At 45.1% G+C, this 21,178-nt stretch overlaps 1 protein-coding gene across 2 annotated transcripts in view; it reads right to left on the bottom strand.

The window, feature by feature from the left end:
- Positions 1 to 21,178, bottom strand: part of IL1RAPL1 (interleukin 1 receptor accessory protein like 1) — a 2,314,681-nt gene that overhangs the window by 175,421 nt on the left and 2,118,082 nt on the right. For both annotated transcript variants that reach the window (XM_077294673.1, XM_077294674.1), the window contains one exon: positions 17,506 to 17,638. In XM_077294673.1, the coding sequence (XP_077150788.1) occupies positions 17,506 to 17,638 (133 nt within the window). The remainder of the gene's footprint in view (positions 1 to 17,505; positions 17,639 to 21,178) is intronic.

The following is a 21,178-nucleotide window of genomic DNA, read 5'->3' as shown; positions in this document are numbered from 1 at the left end:
AGACATGACTATCTTTGTGTGTGCTGAGAGATTGATACTGGTGAATGCTCCTAAAATGATCCCCATCCCTTTGGTTGTTGTCTGGGTATTAGGGTGAGTGGAGCAAGCAGTCAGCGCCTACTAATGGCTTCTCAGCTACATTAAAACTACTGGTCAGTGTAGGGTGGGAATTCCCGCTTGATCTCAGCATCTGACTCACAAGCGGGCTCAAAAGCCACCGAGGGTCAGAGCGAGATCAATCACCAGCGTAGTGGGGGTGAATTTCAGGTATCCCACTAACGTCCATCTGCTGCATCCTGTGAATGCTAACAGGGCATAGCGTTTCCTTTGTTTCTCTGCATCTCTGTGAAGCAACAGAGTTCACATCAGTTCATACCGGGTGACGGAACCCGTGTTTATTCTGGCGTAGTACCGCCATATAGTGCTGCCATTACCTTCTCCGCACAGTGGACCCCGGGCTACGCACCTTATTACGAAAAGTAATGTAATTGATGCAAATAGGATTAGTTATAATTACGGCTCATAAACAGAAAAAGACTAATTCCTCTAAAAATATCTTTTATTTATCAAATCTAAGAAAGGGGATAGAATAAAACCCCCCATAGTACACCATGTGAAAAAAAAACAAACATAAAGAAAATGCTGCTGATCCGTGTCACTTATAACAACATGGGCTGATATACAACCTAATTAGCCTTAGTAAACCCTCACTGAACCCTTCCTGACAGCAGAGGTTGGCACCCTCTTAAATGCAAATGGCGCCCCCACTCAATGGCGGCTCACCCTAATATCCCTAGAAACCCCTAGAATAATGCAAACCAATAAATCTACAAAACATGCCAAATAGATACACTGATAATTGGAATTAGGGGAAAATTCAAACAATGTTTTTTGGGACCAGAGGCACCATTGTAAAATCAATTAAAGCATGCCAGGAAGGTCCATAAATAAACACCTAAAGGGTACTACACAAGTATCAAAAAAACAACGTTATGTAACAAGAAAAAAAAAAGAGGATACCAGACACAATAAGCGCTATAGTGGAAAAACAGGTGGGGGGTATGAAAACCTTGTACAATCCCTATTTACCACGTCTGTTGTGAACTCTGTTTCCGGGCTCCCTCCTGTGGTCTTGAGTGGTACTGTGTGAGTTCTCTCTTTGGGCTCCTCCTGGTGGCTCTTTTTGTTATTTTGCAGGTTTCTGGCAGGATCAGCTGTCTCGTCATCTGCTAGTTAGGTTTCCTATTTAATCCACCTGGTCCTTCATTCCTTGCCTGTTGCCGTTGTATTCAGTGCTATTCTGATTGCTCCTGTCTACATCCGTTATCAGTCTCTCCAAGACAAGCTAAGTTCTGTTTGCTTATTTTTGCTCATCTGTGTTCAAGATGTTTCCTAGTATATGATGAGTTTTTGTCCAGCTTGCTAATATGTGATTTCCCTGCTTGCTGGTGCTCTGGGGTGCTGAGTTGCTCCCCCCACATCGTTAGTTGGTGTGGGGGTTCTCGCATTCTCTGCGTGGATATTTTTGCATAGGGTTTTTTACTGACCGCACAGATCCCTTGCTATTTTCTGCTATCTAGCGTTAGCGGGCCTCATTTGCTTAACCTGTTTCATCTCTGCGTTTGTCTTTTCCTCTTAACTCACCGTTATTATTTGTGGGGGGCTTCTATATCTCTGGGGGATTTCTCTGAGGCAAGTGAGGTCTTTACTTTCTCTATAGGGGTAGTCAGTTTCTCAGGCCGTGAAGAGACGTCTAGGATTTCAGGAAACGTTCCACGGCTGCCTATAGTGTGTGCGGTTAGGACAAGGTTTGCGGTTAGTCCAGTTACCACATCCCCAGAGCTCGTCCTATTATTTTCTACTTAGCTGGTTAGATTTGTGATCCTAAGCCACTAGGATCATAACACACGTCCCTACCTAGCTGCAGAGGTTAGCACCCTACCACAAGACGAAAATGGCACCCTCGCTCAACGAAGAATGACACTCAGTTTCCCTATAATATGCCTCCTAAAAAATAAGTAACAAACAAAGGGAGACAAAAAAAATGGGGAGAAAAAATAGTAGGCCAACCCCAAGAGCCACCAAATGTCCTGTATAACAGTTGTGAGCATGAGTTATGATGTCAAAATCTCATGCCAACAGGCATTTAGAATAGACATTATTAATAATATATATATTAAAAAAACAGTCTAGGTAGATTATAGCTTTATTGTACTGTCCCAACACAGATCAGCACCAAGATATTGAATAAAGAAATTCAAGACACCACTTGAAAAAACTGCTAGATTGGCATAACATCAGCCAAAGCAACATTATTGCATGTTAAATAGAGCAAAGACAGTGGTGAGAAGACTTACAGGGCTTTAAAACATAGTCTATGAATATTGTAGGGGTTTCACTCGCTCAAGTGCGATGGCTGACAGTTAGGAGGCACGTTCCATCAAAAGTTCAAAGGTTTATTGCTCCATAAACCACATGGCAAAACAGAAAACAAATAGCCTTTAGCTTAGGCAAAGGAAAAACAAGTTTCCAGTCCTTCAGGCTCAGTCCTGGAGCCTTAACACACTCTGGAGGCTAGCACCTCCACACATCTCCCCTGTGTTAAGCATTAGCCTGTCTTTTATAGGTCTAACCACACCCAGAACCCATCACATGATTAGACATGTAGTTATGACATCACCACAGGTCCTGAAACACATTTAGTTAGGCATGCCACCTATGTGACACATATCTCCCGTCGACTAGACAACCTTTAGCCACGCTACATACCTCCCCCCTCTGCCTAAAGCCGTGGGGCTTGGCACTTTCCCCCACTAGACAAGGGATTCTTGACAGGGCATCAGCATTACCGTGCAGCTTCCTGGCCCTATTTTCCACATGGAAACAGAAGTCCTGCAGGGCTAAGAACCAACGGGTGACCCTAGCATTTCTACCCTTCGTTTCCCTCATCCATCTAAGTGGGGCATGGTCGGATATCAGTCTAACTTTACGTCCCAGCAGATAGTACCGTAATGTGTCCACCGCCCACTTTATGGCGAAACACTTCTTCTCTATGACTGAGTAGTTCTTTTCAGATGAGGACAGCTTCCTACTCAGATAGAGAACAGGATGCTCCTCCCCACGTAGTTCTTGGGAAAGAACTGCTCCTACCCCAACATCTGAGGCATCTGTCTGAAGAATAAACTCTTTCTTGAAGTTTGGGGCCATCAGAATGGGTTGCTTACACAGAGCTTCTTTCATTTCTTGGAAGGCTGACTCTGTTTCTTCGGACCATTTAACCATTACTGATTTTGTCCCCTTTAGCAGATCAGTCAGAGGTGCAGCCATCATGGTGAAGTTTGGGATGAACCTCCTGTAATATCCCACGATTCCCAGGAAGGCTTTAACTTGCTTTTTGGAAACTGGTTTTGGCCATGTTTGAATTGCCTCCACTTTACTGATTTGGGGTTTTATTTCTCCATGACCCACTATATATCCAAGGTACTTAGCTTCTTCTTTACCCAAGGCACACTTCTTTGGGTTTATTGTGAACCCCGCCTCTCTTATAGCATGAAACACCGCTTGGACCTTTTCAGATGACTCTCCCAGTCCGGGCTAAAGATGACGATATCATCCAGGTATGCCTTATGGGGTGCAAGGATTCTATCCATAGCCCTCTGGAAGGTCGCCGGAGCTCCCTGTAGGCCAAACAGCATCCGGACATACTGGAAGCACCCATCTGGTGTAGAAAATGCCATCTTCTCCTTGCTTCCTGTGCCATGGGGATCTGCCAGTACCCCTTCATAAAATCCAAGGTGGTTATATACCTGGCGGGCCCAAGCCTTTCGATGAGCTCATCAACGCGGGGCATGGGATATGCGTCGAACTTGGAGACCTCATTCAACTTCCTATAGTCGTTGCAAAATCTCCACTCCCCATCAGGTTTTGGGACCAGGACAATCGGGCTCGACCAACCGCTCTTGGATTTCTCAATGACTCCAAGCTTCAACATACGCTCCACTTCCTTGGAGATTACTTCTCGACGGGCCTCAGGAATTCGATAGGGTTTCACATTCACCCGCATATGTGGCTCTGTCAGGAACCTCGAGCTCTATGACCTTCGTGTACCCTGGCAACTCTGAAAACAGGTCCCTATTCTTCTGGAGTAACTCCCGGCACTGCTGTTTCTGGGCCTTCGATAGCGTCTCCGCTATAGAAACCCCTCCAACCTCACCTTCTTGGTTGCTTAGCAAAGATGGAGTTACTGCCGGCTCTCTATCTTGCCATGGCTTTATGAGGTTGACATGGTAGACTTGGATTGGTTTCCGTCTACCTGGTTGGTGAATTTTATAGTTTACCTCACCAAGCTTCTCTACGACCTCTTATGGCCCTTGCCATTTGGCCAAGAACTTGCTCTCCACCGTCAGAACGAACACAAGAACTCTGTCTCCCGGATTGAACTGCCTAACTCTTGCAGACCAGTTGTAGACCCTGGCCTGAGCTTCTTGTGCCTGGAGGAGGTGTTCTTTCACGATAGGCATCACCTTTGCAATCCTCTGCTGCATCAGGGCCACATGCTCAATGACGCTTCTGTGGGGCATAACTTTGGCTTCCCAAGTTTCCTTGGCTATATCCAGGAGTCCTCTCAGATGTCGGCCATATAGAAGCTCAAACGGTGAGAACCCTGTGGAGGCCTGTGTAACTTCATGAATGGAAAACATCAGATATGGTAAGAGACAGTCCCAGTCTCTACCGTCTTTCTCTATAGCTTTTCTCAGCATGCTCTTCAGTGTCTTGTTAAATCTCTCAACAAGACCATCTGACTGGGGATGGTACACCGAGGTCCACAACTGGGAGATTTTCAGGACTTTGCATAACTCCCTCATCACCTTGCTCATGAAAGGTGTCCCCTGGTCAGTCAGAATCTCCTTCGGCAGACCTGTCCGAGAAAACACATGGACCAACTCGCGGGCTATACTCTTCGAGGAAGAATTTCTCAGAGGAATTGCCTCAAGGTAGCGTGTGGCATAGTCCAGGATGACTAATATATACTGATGGTCCCGGGCTGATTTAACTAAGGGACCGACCAAGTCCATGGCAATTCTCTCGAATGCCTCCTCAATAATGGGCAATGGCATAAGGGGGCTCCGGAAATGAGGAGTGGGGGCAGTTAACTGACATGTAGGGCAAGACCTGCAATATTTCACTATTTCCGGGTGACACCCAGGCCAATAGAACATCTGCACAACCCATTCCTGCGTTTTTTCCACAACTAGGTGTCCATCCAAGATGTGTGAATGGGCCGTATCCAATACCTTCCGTCTATATGGACCCGGCACTACCAACTGCTCTATCAACTCCTCCCTTATTTTCATGACTCGGTACAACCACTCCCCATTCATCAGAAAATGGGGAAATCTTGTGTCTGCCCCCGGCTCCTGTACAACCCCATTAATAACTGTGACATTATTAAAGGCTTCCCTCAGAGTTGGGTCCCTATGTTGGGCAGTCCCAAAATTTTCACCGGTTACCTCTAACTCCAGAATGTCAGATGCAGGAGACACTTCCTCCTCATCCCCAGCCAGGACACAAAAAGGGAACCTGTCTGTCTCTGGGTGTGGCGATACCTTTTTAGGGTTCATTGGTTCCCTACTCTTGCTAGCGACCTCAGAACCCTTACCCCACAAATCCCAAAACAAACAGAAATCCCGACCAATAATTATAGGGTGCAATGTTATGACCCCAATGGCGAGGGTCTCAGAGGAACAAGTAAGTCTGCGAAGTACAAAAATCCAGCTCATAGGGCAGTGGTAACTGGGTTGACCATATATCTACTCCTAACGCCAACACTAGAAGTAGCCGGGGAACATGCCTACGTTGGTCGCTAGATGTCTCGCGCCAGCCGGAGGACTAACTACCCCTAGAAGAGGAAAACAAAGACCTCTCTTGCCTCCTGAGAATAGACCCCAAAAGTTGGATACAAGCCCCCCACAAATAATAACGGTGAGGTAAGAGGAAATGACAAACACAGAGATGAACTAGGTTTAGCAAAGAGAAGCCCACTTACTAATAGCAGAATGTAGTAAGATAACTTATATGGTCAACAAAAACCCTATCAAAAATCCACACTGGAAATTCAAGAACCCCCGAACCGTCTAACGGCCCGGGGGGAGAACTCCAGCCTCCCTAGAGCTTCCAGCAAGGTTAGAATACAGATTATGTACAAGCTGGACAAAAATGCAAACAAAAACAAATAGCAAAAAGCAAGAAAGCAGACTTAGCTTAATCTAGCAGGAACCAGGATCAGTAGACAAGAGCACAACAGATTAGCTCTGATTACAACGTTGCCAGGCATTGAACTGAAGGTCCAGGGAGCTTATATAGCAACACCCCTGACCTAACGACCCAGGTGAGCATACAAGGGATGGCAAACATTCCCAGAGTCAAATCACTAGTAACCACTAGAGGGAGCCAAAAAGGTAAATTCACAACAGTACCCCCCCCTTAGTGAGGGGTCACCGAACCCTCACCAAGACCACCAGGGCGATCAGGATGAGCGGTGTGAAAGGCATGAACCAAATCGGCCGCATGCACATCAGAGGCGACCACCCAGGAATTATCCTCCTGACCATAGCCCTTCCACTTGACCAGGTACTGAAGCCTCCGCCTGGAGAGACGAGAATCTAAGATCTTCTCCACCACGTACTCCAACTCGCCCTCAACCAACACCGGAGCAGGAGGCTCAGCAGAAGGGACCACAGGCACAACGTACCGCCGCAACAAGGACCTATGAAATACGTTGTGAATGGCAAACGACAGCGGAAGATCCAGGCGAAAGGATATAGGATTAAGGATTTCCAATATCTTGTAAGGACCAATGAAGCGAGGCTTAAATTTGGGAGAGGAGACCTTCATAGGAACAAATCGAGAAGACAGCCACACCAAATCCCCAACGCGAAGTCGGGGACCCACACCGCGGCGGCGGTTGGCAAAACGCTGAGCCTTCTCCTGTGACAACTTCAAGTTGTCCACCACATGACTCCAGATCCGCTGCAACCTATCCACCACAGAATCCACCCCAGGACAGTCAGAAGGCTCCACATGTCCCGAGGAAAAACGAGGATGGAAACCAGAGTTGCAGAAAAATGGCGAAACCAAGGTGGCGGAACTAGCCCGATTATTAAGGGCAAATTCAGCCAACGGCAAGAAGGTCACCCAATCATCCTGATCAGAAGAGACAAAACACCTCAAATAAGCCTCCAGAGTCTGATTAGTTCGCTCCGTTTGTCCGTTAGTCTGGGGATGAAAAGCGGACGAAAACGACAAATCAATGCCCATCCTACCACAAAAGGATCGCCAGAACCTGGAAACAAACTGGGATCCTCTGTCCGACACAATATTCTCAGGAATGCCGTGCAAACGAACCACGTTCTGGAAGAACACAGGAACCAGATCAGAAGAGGAGGGCAGCTTAGGCAAAGGAACCAAATGGACCATCTTGGAGAAACGATCACATATCACCCAGATGACAGACATGCCCTGAGACACCGGAAGATCAGAAATGAAATCCATAGAGATGTGTGTCCAAGGTCTCTTCAGGACAGGCAAGGGCAAGAGCAACCCGCTGGCACGAGAACAGCAAGGCTTAGCTCGAGCACAAGTTCCACAGGACTGCACAAATGACCGCACATCCCTTGACAAGGAAGGCCACCAAAAGGACCTGGCCACCAGATCTCTGGTGCCAAAAATTCCCGGGTGCCCTGCCAACACTGAGGAATGAACCTCGGAAATGACTCTGCTGGTCCATTTAGCAGGCACAAACAATCTGTCAGATGGACAAGAGTCAGACACGCCGCAGATCAGGAGAAATAGCTGACAAGATAACTCCTTCCTTAAGAATACCCACAGGTTCAGCGACTCCAGGAGCATCAGGCACAAAGCTCCTAGACAGAGCATCGGCCTTCACATTCTTAGAACCTGGTAAATACGAGACCACAAAGTCAAAACGGGAGAAAAACAATGACCAGCGGGCCTGTCTAGGATTCAGGCGTTTAGCAGACTCGAGATACATCAGATTTTTGTGATCAGTCAAGACCACCACACGATGCTTAGCACCCTCGAGCCAATGACGGCACTCCTCAAATGCCCACTTCATGGCCAACAACTCCCGATTGCCCACATCATAATTTCGCTCTGCCGGCGAAAACTTCCTGGAGAAAAAGGCACAAGGTCTCATAGTAGAGCAACCAGGGCCTCTCTGCGACAAAACGGCCCCTGCCCCAATCTCCGAAGCATCCACCTCCACCTGAAAGGGAAGTGAGGTGTCAGGTTGGCACAAAACAGGCGCCGAAGTAAACCGGCGTTTCAACTCCTGGAAAGCCTCCACGGCAGCAGGAGCCCAGTTAGCTACATCAGAGCCTTTCTTGGTCATATCCGTCAATGGTTTAACAACGCTAGAAAAATTTGCGATAAAACGACGGTAGAAGTTAGCAAAACCCAAGAACTTCTGAAGACTCTTAACTGACGAGGGTTGAGTCCAATCATGAATAGCTCGGACCTTGACTGGGTCCATCTCCACAGCAGAAGGGGAAAAAATGAACCCCAAAAAGGGAACCCTCTGTACACCAAAGAGACACTTTGAGCCTTTAACAAACAAAGAATTTTCACGCAAAATCTTAAAAACCATACTGACCTGCTCCACATGCGAGTCCCAATCATCAGAAAAAACCAGAATATCATCCAGATAAACAATCAAAAATTTATCCAGATACTTCCGGAAAATGTCATGCATGAAGGACTGAAAAACTGAAGGTGCATTAGAGAGCCCAAATGGCATCACCAAGTACTCAAAATGACCTTCGGGCGTATTGAATGCGGTTTTCCATTCATCGCCTTGCTTAATGCGCACAAGGTTGTACGCACCATGAAGGTCTATCTTGGTGAACCACTTGGCACCTTTAATCCGGGCAAACAAGTCTGACAACAGCGGCAAAGGATACTGAAATTTGACAGTGATCTTGTTTAAAAGCCGATAGTCAATACAAGGCCTCAAAGATCCGTCCTTTTTGGCCACAAAAAAGAATCCCGCACCAAGAGGGGAAGAAGAAGGACGGATATGCCCCTTCTCAAGAGACTCCTTGATATATGACCGCATCGCGGTATGTTCAGGTACTGACAAATTAAACAGTCTCCCCTTAGGAAACTTACTGCCAGGAATCAAATCTATTGCACAGTCACATTCCCTATGAGGAGGCAGTGCACTGGACTTAGACTCGCTGAAGACATCCTGATAATCAGACAAATACGCCGGAACTTCCGAAGGCGTAGAAGAAGCAATAGACAAGGGCAGGGAATCTCCATGAATTCCATGGCAGCCCCAACTTGACACTGACATTGCCTTCCAGTCCAAGACTGGATTATGGGTCTGTAACCATGGCAAACCCAAAACAACCAAATCATGCATCTTATGCAGAACAAGAAAACGTATCACCTCCCGATGTTCGGGAGTCATGCACATGGTAACCTGTGTCCAAAACTGCGGTTTATTTTTTGCCAAAGGCATAGCATCAATACCCCTAAGAGGGATAGGATTTTCTAATGGCTCCAGAACAAAACCGCAGCGCTTGGCAAATGACAGATCCATCAGACTCAGGGCAGCACCTGAGTCTACAAACGCCATGACAGGATACGATGACAGTGAGCAAATCAAAGTTACAGATAGAATAAATTTAGATTGCAAATTACCAATGGCGACAGGACTAACAACCCTAGTAAGACGTTTAGAGCATGCTGAGATAACATGTGTAGAATCACCACAGTAGTAACACAAGCCATTCTGGCGTCTATGAATTTTCCGCTCATTTCTAGTCAGGATTCTATCACATTGCATTAAATCAGGTGCCTGTTCAGACAACACCATGAGGGAATTTGCGGTTTTGCGCTCCCGCAACCGCCGGTCGATTTGAATTGCCAGGGCCATGGAATCATTCAGACCTGTGGGAATGGGAAAACCCACCATCACATTCTTAATGGCTTCAGAAAGGCCATTTCTGAAATTTGCAGCCAATGCACACTCGTTCCACTGGGTCAGCACGGACCATTTCCGAAATTTTTGGCAATACACTTCAGCCTCGTCCTGGCCCTGAGACATAGCCAGCAAGGCTTTTTCTGCCTGAATCTCAAGATTGGGTTCCTCATAAAGCAAACCGAGCGCCAGAAAAAACGCATCAATATCAGCCAATGCCGGATCTCCTGGCGCCAGCGAGAAGGCCCAATCCTGAGGGTTGCCCCGTAAAAAAGAAATAACAATTTTCACTTGCTGAGCGGAGTCTCCAGATGAACAGGGTCTCAGGGACAAAAACAATTTACAATTATTCCTGAAATTTCTAAATTTAAATCGGTCTCCGGAAAACAGTTCAGGAATCGGTATCTTAGGTTCTGACATAGGATTTCTGATAACATAATCTTGTATGCCCTGCACACGAGCAGTAAGCTGGTCCACACCTGTAATCAAGGTCTGGACATTCATGTCTGCAGCAAACACAAGCCACTCAGAGGTAAAGGGGAAAAGAAAAAAAAATGAGAAAGAGAAAAAAAAAAAAAAAAACTCAGAATTTTCTTTCTTATAATCCCGCTTCTGCAATGCATTTAACATTTAATACTGGCCTGGCAAACTGTTATGACCCCAATGGCGAGGGTCTCAGAGGAACAAGTAAGTCTGCGAAGTACAAAAATCCAGCTCATAGGGCAGTGGTAACTGGGTTGACCATATATCTACTCCTAACGCCAACACTAGAAGTAGCCGGGGAACATGCCTACGTTGGTCGCTAGATGTCTCGCGCCAGCCGGAGGACTAACTACCCCTAGAAGAGGAAAACAAAGACCTCTCTTGCCTCCTGAGAATAGACCCCAAAAGTTGGATACAAGCCCCCCACAAATAATAACGGTGAGGTAAGAGGAAATGACAAACACAGAGATGAACTAGGTTTAGCAAAGAGAGGCCCACTTACTAATAGCAGAATGTAGTAAGATAACTTATATGGTCAACAAAAACCCTATCAAAAATCCACACTGGAAATTCAAGAACCCCCGAACCGTCTAACGGCCCGGGGGGAGAACTCCAGCCTCCCTAGAGCTTCCAGCAAGGTTAGAATACAGATTATGTACAAGCTGGACAAAAATGCAAACAAAAACAAATAGCAAAAAGCAAGAAAGCAGACTTAGCTTAATCTAGCAGGAACCAGGATCAGTAGACAAGAGCACAACAGATTAGCTCTGATTACAACGTTGCCAGGCATTGAACTGAAGGTCCAGGGAGCTTATATAGCAACACCCCTGACCTAACGACCCAGGTGAGCATACAAGGGATGGCAAACATTCCCAGAGTCAAATCACTAGTAACCACTAGAGGGAGCCAAAAAGGTAAATTCACAACAGTGCAACAAGTCCCGAACGACGCCGACTTCATGGGACTCAGTGCCACATGCCATTTCAATATCCACCCTGGCCATAGGGTAGTCCTTTGCATCACCATTAGTGTTGAGCGATACCGTCCGATACTTGAAAGTATCGGTATCGGAAAGTATCGGCCGATACCGGCAAAATATCGGATCCAATCCGATACCGATACCCGATACCAATACAAGTCAATGGGACTCATGTATCGGACGGTATTCCTGATGGTTCCCAGGGTCTGAAGGAGAGGAAACTCTCCTTCAGGCCCTGGGAACCATATAAATGTGTAAAAGAAAGAATTAAAATAAAAAATATCGCTATACTCACCTCTCCGACGCAGCCGGGACTTCAGCGAGGGAACCGGCAGCGTTGTTTGTTTAAAATTTGCGCTATTACTTGGTTACGTGAATTCCCGGCTTGTGATTGGTCAGGTCGGCCATGTTGCCGGGACGCGGACCAATCACAGCAAGCCGTGACGAAATTACGTCACGGCTTGCTGTGATTGGTCCGCGTCCCGGCAATATGGCCGCCCTGACCAATCACAAGCCGTGACGTCACGGGAGGCTGGACACGCGCTCATTTTAAAATGGGCGCGTGTCCAGCCTCCCGTGACGTCACGGCTTGTGATTGGTTGCGCCGCGGTCAACCAATCACAAGCCGGGAGGCTGGACGCGCTCATTTTAAAATGGGCGCGTGTCCAGCCTCCCGTGACGTCACGGCTTGTGATTGGTTGCGCCGCGGTCAACCAATCACAAGCCGGGAGGCTGGACGCGCTCATTTTAAAATGGGCGCGTGTCCAGCCTCCCGTGACGTCACGGCTTGTGATTGGTTGCGCCGCGGTCAACCAATCACAAGCCGGGAGGCTGGACGCGCTCATTTTAAAATGGGCGCGTGTCCAGCCTCCCGTGACGTCACGGCTTGTGATTGGTCAGGGCGGCCATATTGCCGGGACGCGGACCAATCACAGCAAGCCGTGACGTAATTTCGTCACGGCTTGCTGTGATTGGTCCGCGTCCCGGCAACATGGCCGACCTGACCAATCACAAGCCGGGAATTCACGTAACCAAGTAATAGCGCGAATTTTAAACAAACAACGCTGCCGGTTCCCTCGCTGAAGTCCCGGCTGCGTCGGAGAGGTGAGTATAGCGATATTTTTTATTTTAATTCTCTCTTTTACACATTTTAACATTAATGTTGTTGCGATACCCGATACCCGATACCACAAGAGTATCGGAATCCCGGTATCGGAATTCCGATACAGCAAGTATCGGCCGATACCCGATACTTGCAGCATCGGAATGCTCAACACTAATCACCATGTATGCACCACATGCCGACATTCTTTCCCGGGAGCAGGTGGAGAGGGAAAGTGGCCCTCACCAGGGTCACTAAGCTCCCCGAGTCTAACAGTGCCGTTACTGCTCGACCGTTCACCTTTACAGAACACGCTTGAGGCCCCTCATTGGGCGGAGAGTTCACACTACAGGCTGGATATGCATAGTATGAACTACGGCGTCCCATGCTGCAGTCCATCTGCTCAGTGGTCTGGGAACAACGGGCAGCTATATGTCCGGGCCCGTGGCACCTCCAGCAAATAATATCACCCGTAGGGACCTTGGGCACCACCTCCCCCGCCCTTTGTGACCTTGGACGCCCCACCCCTTTTTGGGACTCAGCACCTTTCTGGGACCCCCAGTATGGCATAGGCTGCCTCCTGAAGGAGCCTTCCATCCCTTGGTATCTCTCGACCAGTCCGATCAGTTCATCGGCATTCTGGGGATCACCCTGGGCAACCCAAGTCTGTATGGACCTCGGAAGGGAATGCACAAACCGATCCATCATCACCCGTTCTACCATCTGTGCAGGTGTAGAGGACTCTGGCTGCAGCCATTTCTGGACCAGGTGCAACAGGTCAATCATTTGGGAGCGAGGCGGTTTATCCCGGTGATAGGCCCAGCAGTGAATTCGCTGTGCCCTAACAGTCAGTGTCACCCCCAAACATGCGAGAATCTCGGCTTTCAATTTGTGATACTCCTTGGCATCCTGCAAGGTCAAATCATAGTATGCCTTCTGAGGTTCCCCCATCAGGTAAGGCACCAATACCTCTGCCCACTGCTCTGGCGGAAGTTTTTCCCTCTCAGCGACCCTCTCAAACACCATCAGGAAGGCCTCAACATCATCCCTGGGAGTCATTTTCTGCAATGCGTGTCTTACCGTCTTCCGGACATGGGTGTAATCAGCCAGACCTGGGGTTGGGGCGCTCGTCTTGCCCTGGATGGCAGTTGCCAGAAGCTGCATCTGCTACCGTTGCTCCTGCTGGTACTGTTGCATCTGCTGCCGTTGCTCCTGCTGGCTCTGTTGCATCTGCTGCATCAACAGCTTGGTGGTCTCTTGCTGTATCTGCTGCCGTTGCTCCAGCTGTGATTGCAACTGGAGCAAGTGTTTCAGCAGGTCCTCCATTTTCCCCGGTAATGCTTGCTGGCTTACAACAGACTTGACCCAGGACATTCAATAACAGACTTACATCTCCGCTGGGAACGCTGCCCGCATTCTCCACCAATTTTAGGGGTTTCACGCACTCAAGTGCGATGGCTGACAGTTAGGAGGCACGTTCCATCAAAAGTTCAAAGGTTTATTGCTCCATAAACCACATGGCAAAACAGAAAACAAATAGCCTTTAGCTTAGGCAAAGGAAAAACAAGTGTCCAGTCCTTCAGGCTCAGTCCTAGAGCCTTAACACACTCTGGAGGCTAGCACCTCCACACATCTCCCCTGTGTTAAGCATTAGCCTTTCTTTTATAGGTCTAACCACACCCAGAACCCATCACATGATTAGACATGTGGTTATGACATCACTACAGGTCCTGAAACACATTTAGTTAGGCATGGTTACATCACAGCAGCAAGCCACCTATGTTACACATATCTCCCGTCGACTAGACAACCTTTAGCCACGCTACATTATATAGTGAGGTCTTAATACCCCAGTTTATAGCCCATACATAACACCACTTCATTGTACCATAATCACAAAAAAAATCAGATGGGTATAAAATGCACTTAGCTCAAACATGCTCAGATATCTCCTGTCACTGCTCAATCTGCATCAGCCTCAACGCGATTCCCTCCAATGATATGAGTTCTTCAGGAGGCATATGGTATTGTAGTGTTCACACAGAACATCATAGATGTAAGATGACGCTTGGTTGCAGGAGTGGGTCCATGTCGGTCTGGTTTCCTTATAAAGCCAGTGAGACCATCTTACAACAAATGGTAGAGCCACACATACCATACTGCTATGTTTGTTGTGTGTCCTCATTAACAATGCTGCACATGTCTCCAGTTGCAGCTCAGGCACTAGAGGTATTTTGATCCCAGCTGGTGGATCCACTTCCGGGTTCACACACTGTTCTAATGCCACCCTGTGATCTAAGGCAGCAGTAAGCCAATGAATGCCATCACACAGCAGTGAGCATATAGAGACGCCCACCCGCCTATCAGCACTCAGCAGTGACTTCACTGCTCATGCCAGCTCCCCTCCCACTCTCTCGCACTGAAGCAAAACACAGCGCATGTGCCCATAGAAAATACAGAGCGCTGGTGTTTCCAAGTGTCTCTCCACTCAACACACGATCTGAAAGGCATATGCAGTGTAGTTCAGACTAGGGTTGAGCGAAATGGGTTGGCCATTTTCAGAAGTCGCCGACTTTTGGCAAAGTCGGGTTTCATGAAACCCGACCCGACCCCTGTGTGGGGTCGGCCATGAGGTTGGCGATCTTCTGAATCTGGTATTGGAATTCCGATACCGAGTTCCGATATGTTTGCGATATCGGGAATCGGTATCGGAATCCATATTTAAGTGTTAAATAAAGAATCAAAATAAAAAATATTGATATACTCACCCTCGGACGCGCCCTGGTACTAACCGGCAGCCTTCCTTCCTAAGAATGAGCTCGTGAATGACCTGCGGTGACGTCGCGGCTTGTGATTGGTCGCGAGCGGTCACATGGGTGGTCACGCGACCAATCACAAGCCGCGACATCATCTAAGGTCCTTCACGCGCTCATTCTTAGGAAGGAAGGCTGCCGGAAAGAAGCAGGGCGCGTCCGAGGGTGAGTATATACCTAATAGGAATATACTCACCCTCGGACGCGCCCTGCTTCTTTCCGGCAGCCTTCCTTCCTAAGAATGAGCGCGTGAAGGACTTTAAATGACGTCGCGGCTTGTGATTGGTCGCGTGACGGCCCATGTGACCGCTCACGCGACCAATCACAAGCCGCGACGTCACCGCAGGTCATTCACGCGCTTATTCTTAGGAAGGAAGGCTGCCGGTTAGTACCAGGGCGCGTCCGAGGGTGAGTATATCAATATTTTTTATTTTGATTCTTTATTTTACACATTAATATGGATCCCAGGGCCTGAAGGAGAGTTTCCTCTCCTTCAGACTGTGGGAACCATAGTATCCCATTGCACTGCATTGGGTTTCGTGTTTCGACCGACCCCGACCCCGACTTTTTTATAGGATCAGCCGATTTCACTCGACCCGACTTTTGAGAAAGTCGGGTTTCATGAAACCCGACCCGATCCTATAAAAATAAAAGTCGCTCAACCCTAGTTCAGATGCCTTTATAAACTTAGGGGAGTAAAAGGTAGGGGCTGTTGACAATTTAGGGGAGAATACTTATATGCCGCATACAGCTTTTGCAGCACAACCCTTACTATAAAATAGAGCAGTGTATTAGGAGTCTGCACATACACCTTAATATGATTTTTCACCATGAAGACATAACCTCGTCACAAAAACACCCCTTGTTGCCCAGATTAAATGATCACCTATCATATTCTTGGGCAACAGACGGTGTCTATTATCACTGGTTTCTTACCCATAAAACCCATCCTTAATATACGTGAAAAAATGTCAGATATAAATATAAAAAGGGACACAATGACTCTGGCTCCATATATTATTCAAAAGCATGAACCATCTTATAAGTCCATGTGGGGCCAAAATATTTGCTTCCAAACGGAACAAAAAATCAAAACAATAAAAATGGAAAAAAGAGGAACAGACATCCTCAAATGAAGCCACCGTATGCACCTTATTACTATCTTTATATTTATTCGGTGCATTCCGCCAGGCCTAACAATATTCTGCGGTCAACGGCAGTCCAGCAAACTTCCTTCTGCTTGCAAGCATCCAGATCTTTTGCTTTGATTAGCAGCCTGGACAGGACATTTCATTCTACAACTATGATGTCATGCCAGGGCAATTATTCAAAACAGGAGCCAGGGATGTCTTAAAAAAGAGCTGGTTAAAAAGGCTCTTGCTTGGCGGCCACACTGATGTGGCAGCTGGACTCCAATTTCTCCATCTTCTCCATTCTCTGTTTGCAGTAATCGGACTGCACTAAGACATAATTTGAGTGCATTCCGATGTTTCACAAATACTTGCGTTGGTGCTCATGATCTGATTATCACCCAGCATGCTGCTATTCTTTGTCATGATGAATCGGCATGAGAAAAGAAGCAATGGTCTGCAATGTCCCACTTTATAATATAAAACATCAGATAGCACTCGGTCATGTTATACGCCCATGTGAGCTAGCCCTTAAAGGGAATGAGTCACCACATTTGACCTATCTAAACTGTTAACATGGGCATACAGGTTATAGTCTGGGCATACAGAGCCCGGAAGAGCGCATTTTAATAAAGTGATAAAAGATGATTTATCAAAAACAAGGCATCTGATATGAGGCATACAAGTAGGACTTTTCCAGCAGTCAATAACATGTATGCCCATATTAATAGTTTAGATAGTTCAAATGTGGTGTCAGATTCAGATTCCCTGTAAGGTCTTTTAAGATAATAAACACTAGATTTCTCTGCTCAGTGAATGTATATGACAAAGCTTTATGTTTTGCTAGTGATATCCTTTCACTGTCTGTGATAGCTCTTGAAAAATAATGTAACATAATACGGGTAAGTAACAACCAAATATTTATACAGCATCACATTATTTAGGAAGTATTCATTTTTCTCACTTTCTAAAAAAAATCATTTTTTGTATATTACCTGATATCGCTCTCTCTGACTCTCTTCTCATCCAAATCTTCAATAAATTTTTCTCCTTTCATCCAGTAAATTAATGGGCTGACATCACCACTGTAGCCAAAGAAGGCTTTGCAGGTTAAATTAGCCGAGCTGCCTGTTGGAGAGAAACAGAAGAAGAATAAACATATAAATTGCTTCCTTTACCTAATCTTAAAGAATTCTAGAAAGCAGACATTGATCACGGTAATAAATTAGATAAATGAACAGTAGCACGTTCCAAGTTGTTGCTTTTACCCTCTGTTCTGAGCTTTCCACTTTCTTCAGCATTCACTAAATGGAAGATTAAAGACTTCTTTCCACGACAATAAATAACATTTCCTTATATCCCCATTGAAGAATACATTTCTGTTGCCTTTAAATTCTATCAAGTCACTAAAATGTTTGAATGTTAATGCAAGATAATACAATATATTATATATATATATATATATATATATATATATATATATATGTATATATATATATATATATATATATATATATATATTACATGATCTATTTAGAAAGCTTCTCAAAGAAAAAGAAGAATATATAATTTCTAGCTAATATCAGAGCATGTATGTAATGGTACCACTCTTCGCACACATGTAATTGATATATTGGAGTTTGCTGTGTCTGTCGCAGTCTATGAGTTAGAACCTCACCAGTAATTGAACAGATTAGACCATGGCATTGTAACCCATTGATTTAAGTTTTCTACAAGCAATGATAATGGCAGTTTAGTTTACTGTACATCAATGCTTCTGTAAAGCAATGGGAAGACATTTTTGTTTGGAGTAGCCTCTTCAGGCTTAGAATGCACATGGGTTAAAGCAAATGTTCTACTTCTCTTAACCTTTTTTTTCCATATGTTCCTTATAGATTATACAAAACCGTAGAGACTATATGATTGTCTAATATGCAGTGTAAGAGATTTGATAATAATAATGTATCTTTATTTATTTATTTATTTATTTTTATATCTAGAATTGAGCAGTTTGCGATTTCCTGGTCTGGCATCCAGCTTACTTTCCATGGCATCTGGTCTTCACTTCTACAACTGAGATCCTTGGCTCGGCATCTCATGTGTATTTGATGTCTGCAAGTATTCTCAATATCATGATATTGAATAAAGCCTAGTCACTAGGGTTCATGCGAAATCAAGATGTGTGTCACGTTTCATCATCATCATCATCATCATCATCATCATCATCATCATCATCATTCTCATCATCATTATATTATGGGGCCTATTAAGCTTAAAGCATATCCAGGATTTCAGGCAAAGAGGTGAAGAGACAGACTGCACAGAACTCTGGACTGCATCCCAGACCGGGGCAGAAGGAATCTAATCAATCACCTGTACTTACAACATTATATCTTGGCAGGATTCTGGAGGTTTTTTTTAAAGAAAGAGCTTAATTTAAATATAGTTATTTTTTTCTGTTCTTTTCCTGTCTATTTTGGGCTTGTAATACATCATCTTTATTTCATATTTATTATTTATTTTAGACATTCTTCTACATGTTCTTTTATATATTCTTTCAGACCTAAATTTAAAATTGATCGGTGCCAGTGAATATCACCATTTTTATTAAGCCAGCTAAGATAATACATCGATCATAATTAAAATCCATCTACCCAACAACCCTCTCTCTTCCAACCTTTTACATTGTCAGGCAAATGATAGGGAAAATAAAGAGGAGAGAGGAAGAAAGAAGGAAGAAAATAGTGATCTGAATTTATTAACTTTTGTTTTTATTTTTCTACCCTGAGCAATCCCAAAAACTAGTGATGAGCGAGAATACTCATTGCTCGGGTTTCTCCGAGTGCTCTCGGGTGGTCTACAAGTATTTGGGTGTGCTCGGAGATTTAGTTTTTGTTTACACAGCTGCATGATTTGCGATGACTAGACAGCTTGAATACATGTGGGGATTCCCTAGCAACCAGGCAGCCCCCATATGTACTCAGCCTGGCTATCAAATCATACAGCTGCATATACAAAAAGTAAATCTCCGAGCAGTCACAAATACTCGGAGACCACCTGAGCGTGCTCGGGAAAACCTGAGCAACAAGTATACTCGCTCATCACTACCAAAGACCCATTACAGAGTCAAGTTATATCGGTCATCATTCTATACAGTTGTTTATAAACAATCTTTTTAATCAAGTTCAGCCAACGGGACAAGATTTAGACATCTATCTGTGTGCTATTATGAAACTTATAAGAAAGTCATATTAGTTAAGATGTTTATTTTCACCAAAAACATAAATGTCCCAACAGACCAACTAATATATTAAGTGTGAGTCTAGTCTTTTACCCATTCCCGACATTGCCAATTTCAATTTTTTTCGTTTTCAGTTTTTTTTCCACCCCTTCTTCCAAGCAATAACATTTTGATTTTTATGTCCACATGGACAACATTTTTTTGCAAAAGGAGTTTTGAATTACCCCATTCATTTTACCACATAGTGTATTTAAAAATGGGAACATATTTCAAGTGCTGGGAAATTGTGAAATAAACACAGCGATTATATATATATATATATATATATATATATATATATATATATATATATATATATTTTTTTTTTTTTTTATGGTGTATATTGTATGCTAAAAAGAACCAGGTAATATGATTCTCCTCAGTATGATTATGGTGATACTAATCATGACCTGTTTTTTTCTTTATTGGTGAAAAAAATCAGAAATATGACCTGCAATGCTTTTATTTTTGGATAGACCTTAGTGATGTATTATTTTTTTGTAGGGCAAAACAACATTTTTATTGATATCATTTTGGGATAGATCACAGAGAAAAAAGCAGAGATGATTACCAGCTGAAGTCTCCAAACAAATTCACTAGCAGGGAGCATCGGACCCGATTAATGATGGCAACAACACAGGTGCAAAAAAATACAGATGAAACAACCACTTTCAATCCATTATTGGCTGTTTGGCATTAGTGGCATTGTTCACACAGGCAATGCAGAGCATCTGGTTTACAGCCTATTACTAACGCACGCAAGTGCGTGAACAATGCCACATACAGACTTGTTATGGTTCTCAATGGCAATAGAACATAGCCCAGCAAACATAAGAACTAGCTCTTGGAAGGATGGAAACTAAACTGACCATGAACTAAACCTGCCGCACAACTAACAGTAGCCGGGTAGCGTAGCCTGCGTTTTATCCCTAGACGCCCAGCGCCGGCCGGAGGACTAACTAATCCTGGCAGAGGAAAATATAGTCCTGGCTCACCTCTAGAGAAATTTCCCCGAAAGGCAGACAGAGGCCCCCACAAATATTGGCGGTGATTTTAGATGAAATGACAAACGTAGTATGAAAATAGGTTTAGCAAAATTGAGGTCCGCTTACTAGATAGCAGGAAGACAGAAAGGTCACTTTCATGGTCAGCTGAAAACCCTATCAAAATACCATCATGAAATTACTTTAAGACTCTAGTATTAACTCATAACATCAGAGTGGCAATTTCAGATCACAAGAGCTTTCCAGACACAGAAACGAAACTACAGCTGTGAACTGGAACAAAATGCAAAAACAAACAAGGACTAAGTCCAACTTAGCTGGGAGTTGTCTAGCAGCAGGAACATGCACAGAAAGGCTTCTGATTACAATGTTGACCGGCATGGA

Source organism: Ranitomeya variabilis, chromosome 3 (assembly GCF_051348905.1).
Source record: "Ranitomeya variabilis isolate aRanVar5 chromosome 3, aRanVar5.hap1, whole genome shotgun sequence".
Taxonomy (NCBI): domain Eukaryota; kingdom Metazoa; phylum Chordata; class Amphibia; order Anura; family Dendrobatidae; genus Ranitomeya; species Ranitomeya variabilis.
Note: the sequence above shows the minus strand (reverse complement) of the source record. Positions and strands in the feature narration are given on the sequence as shown.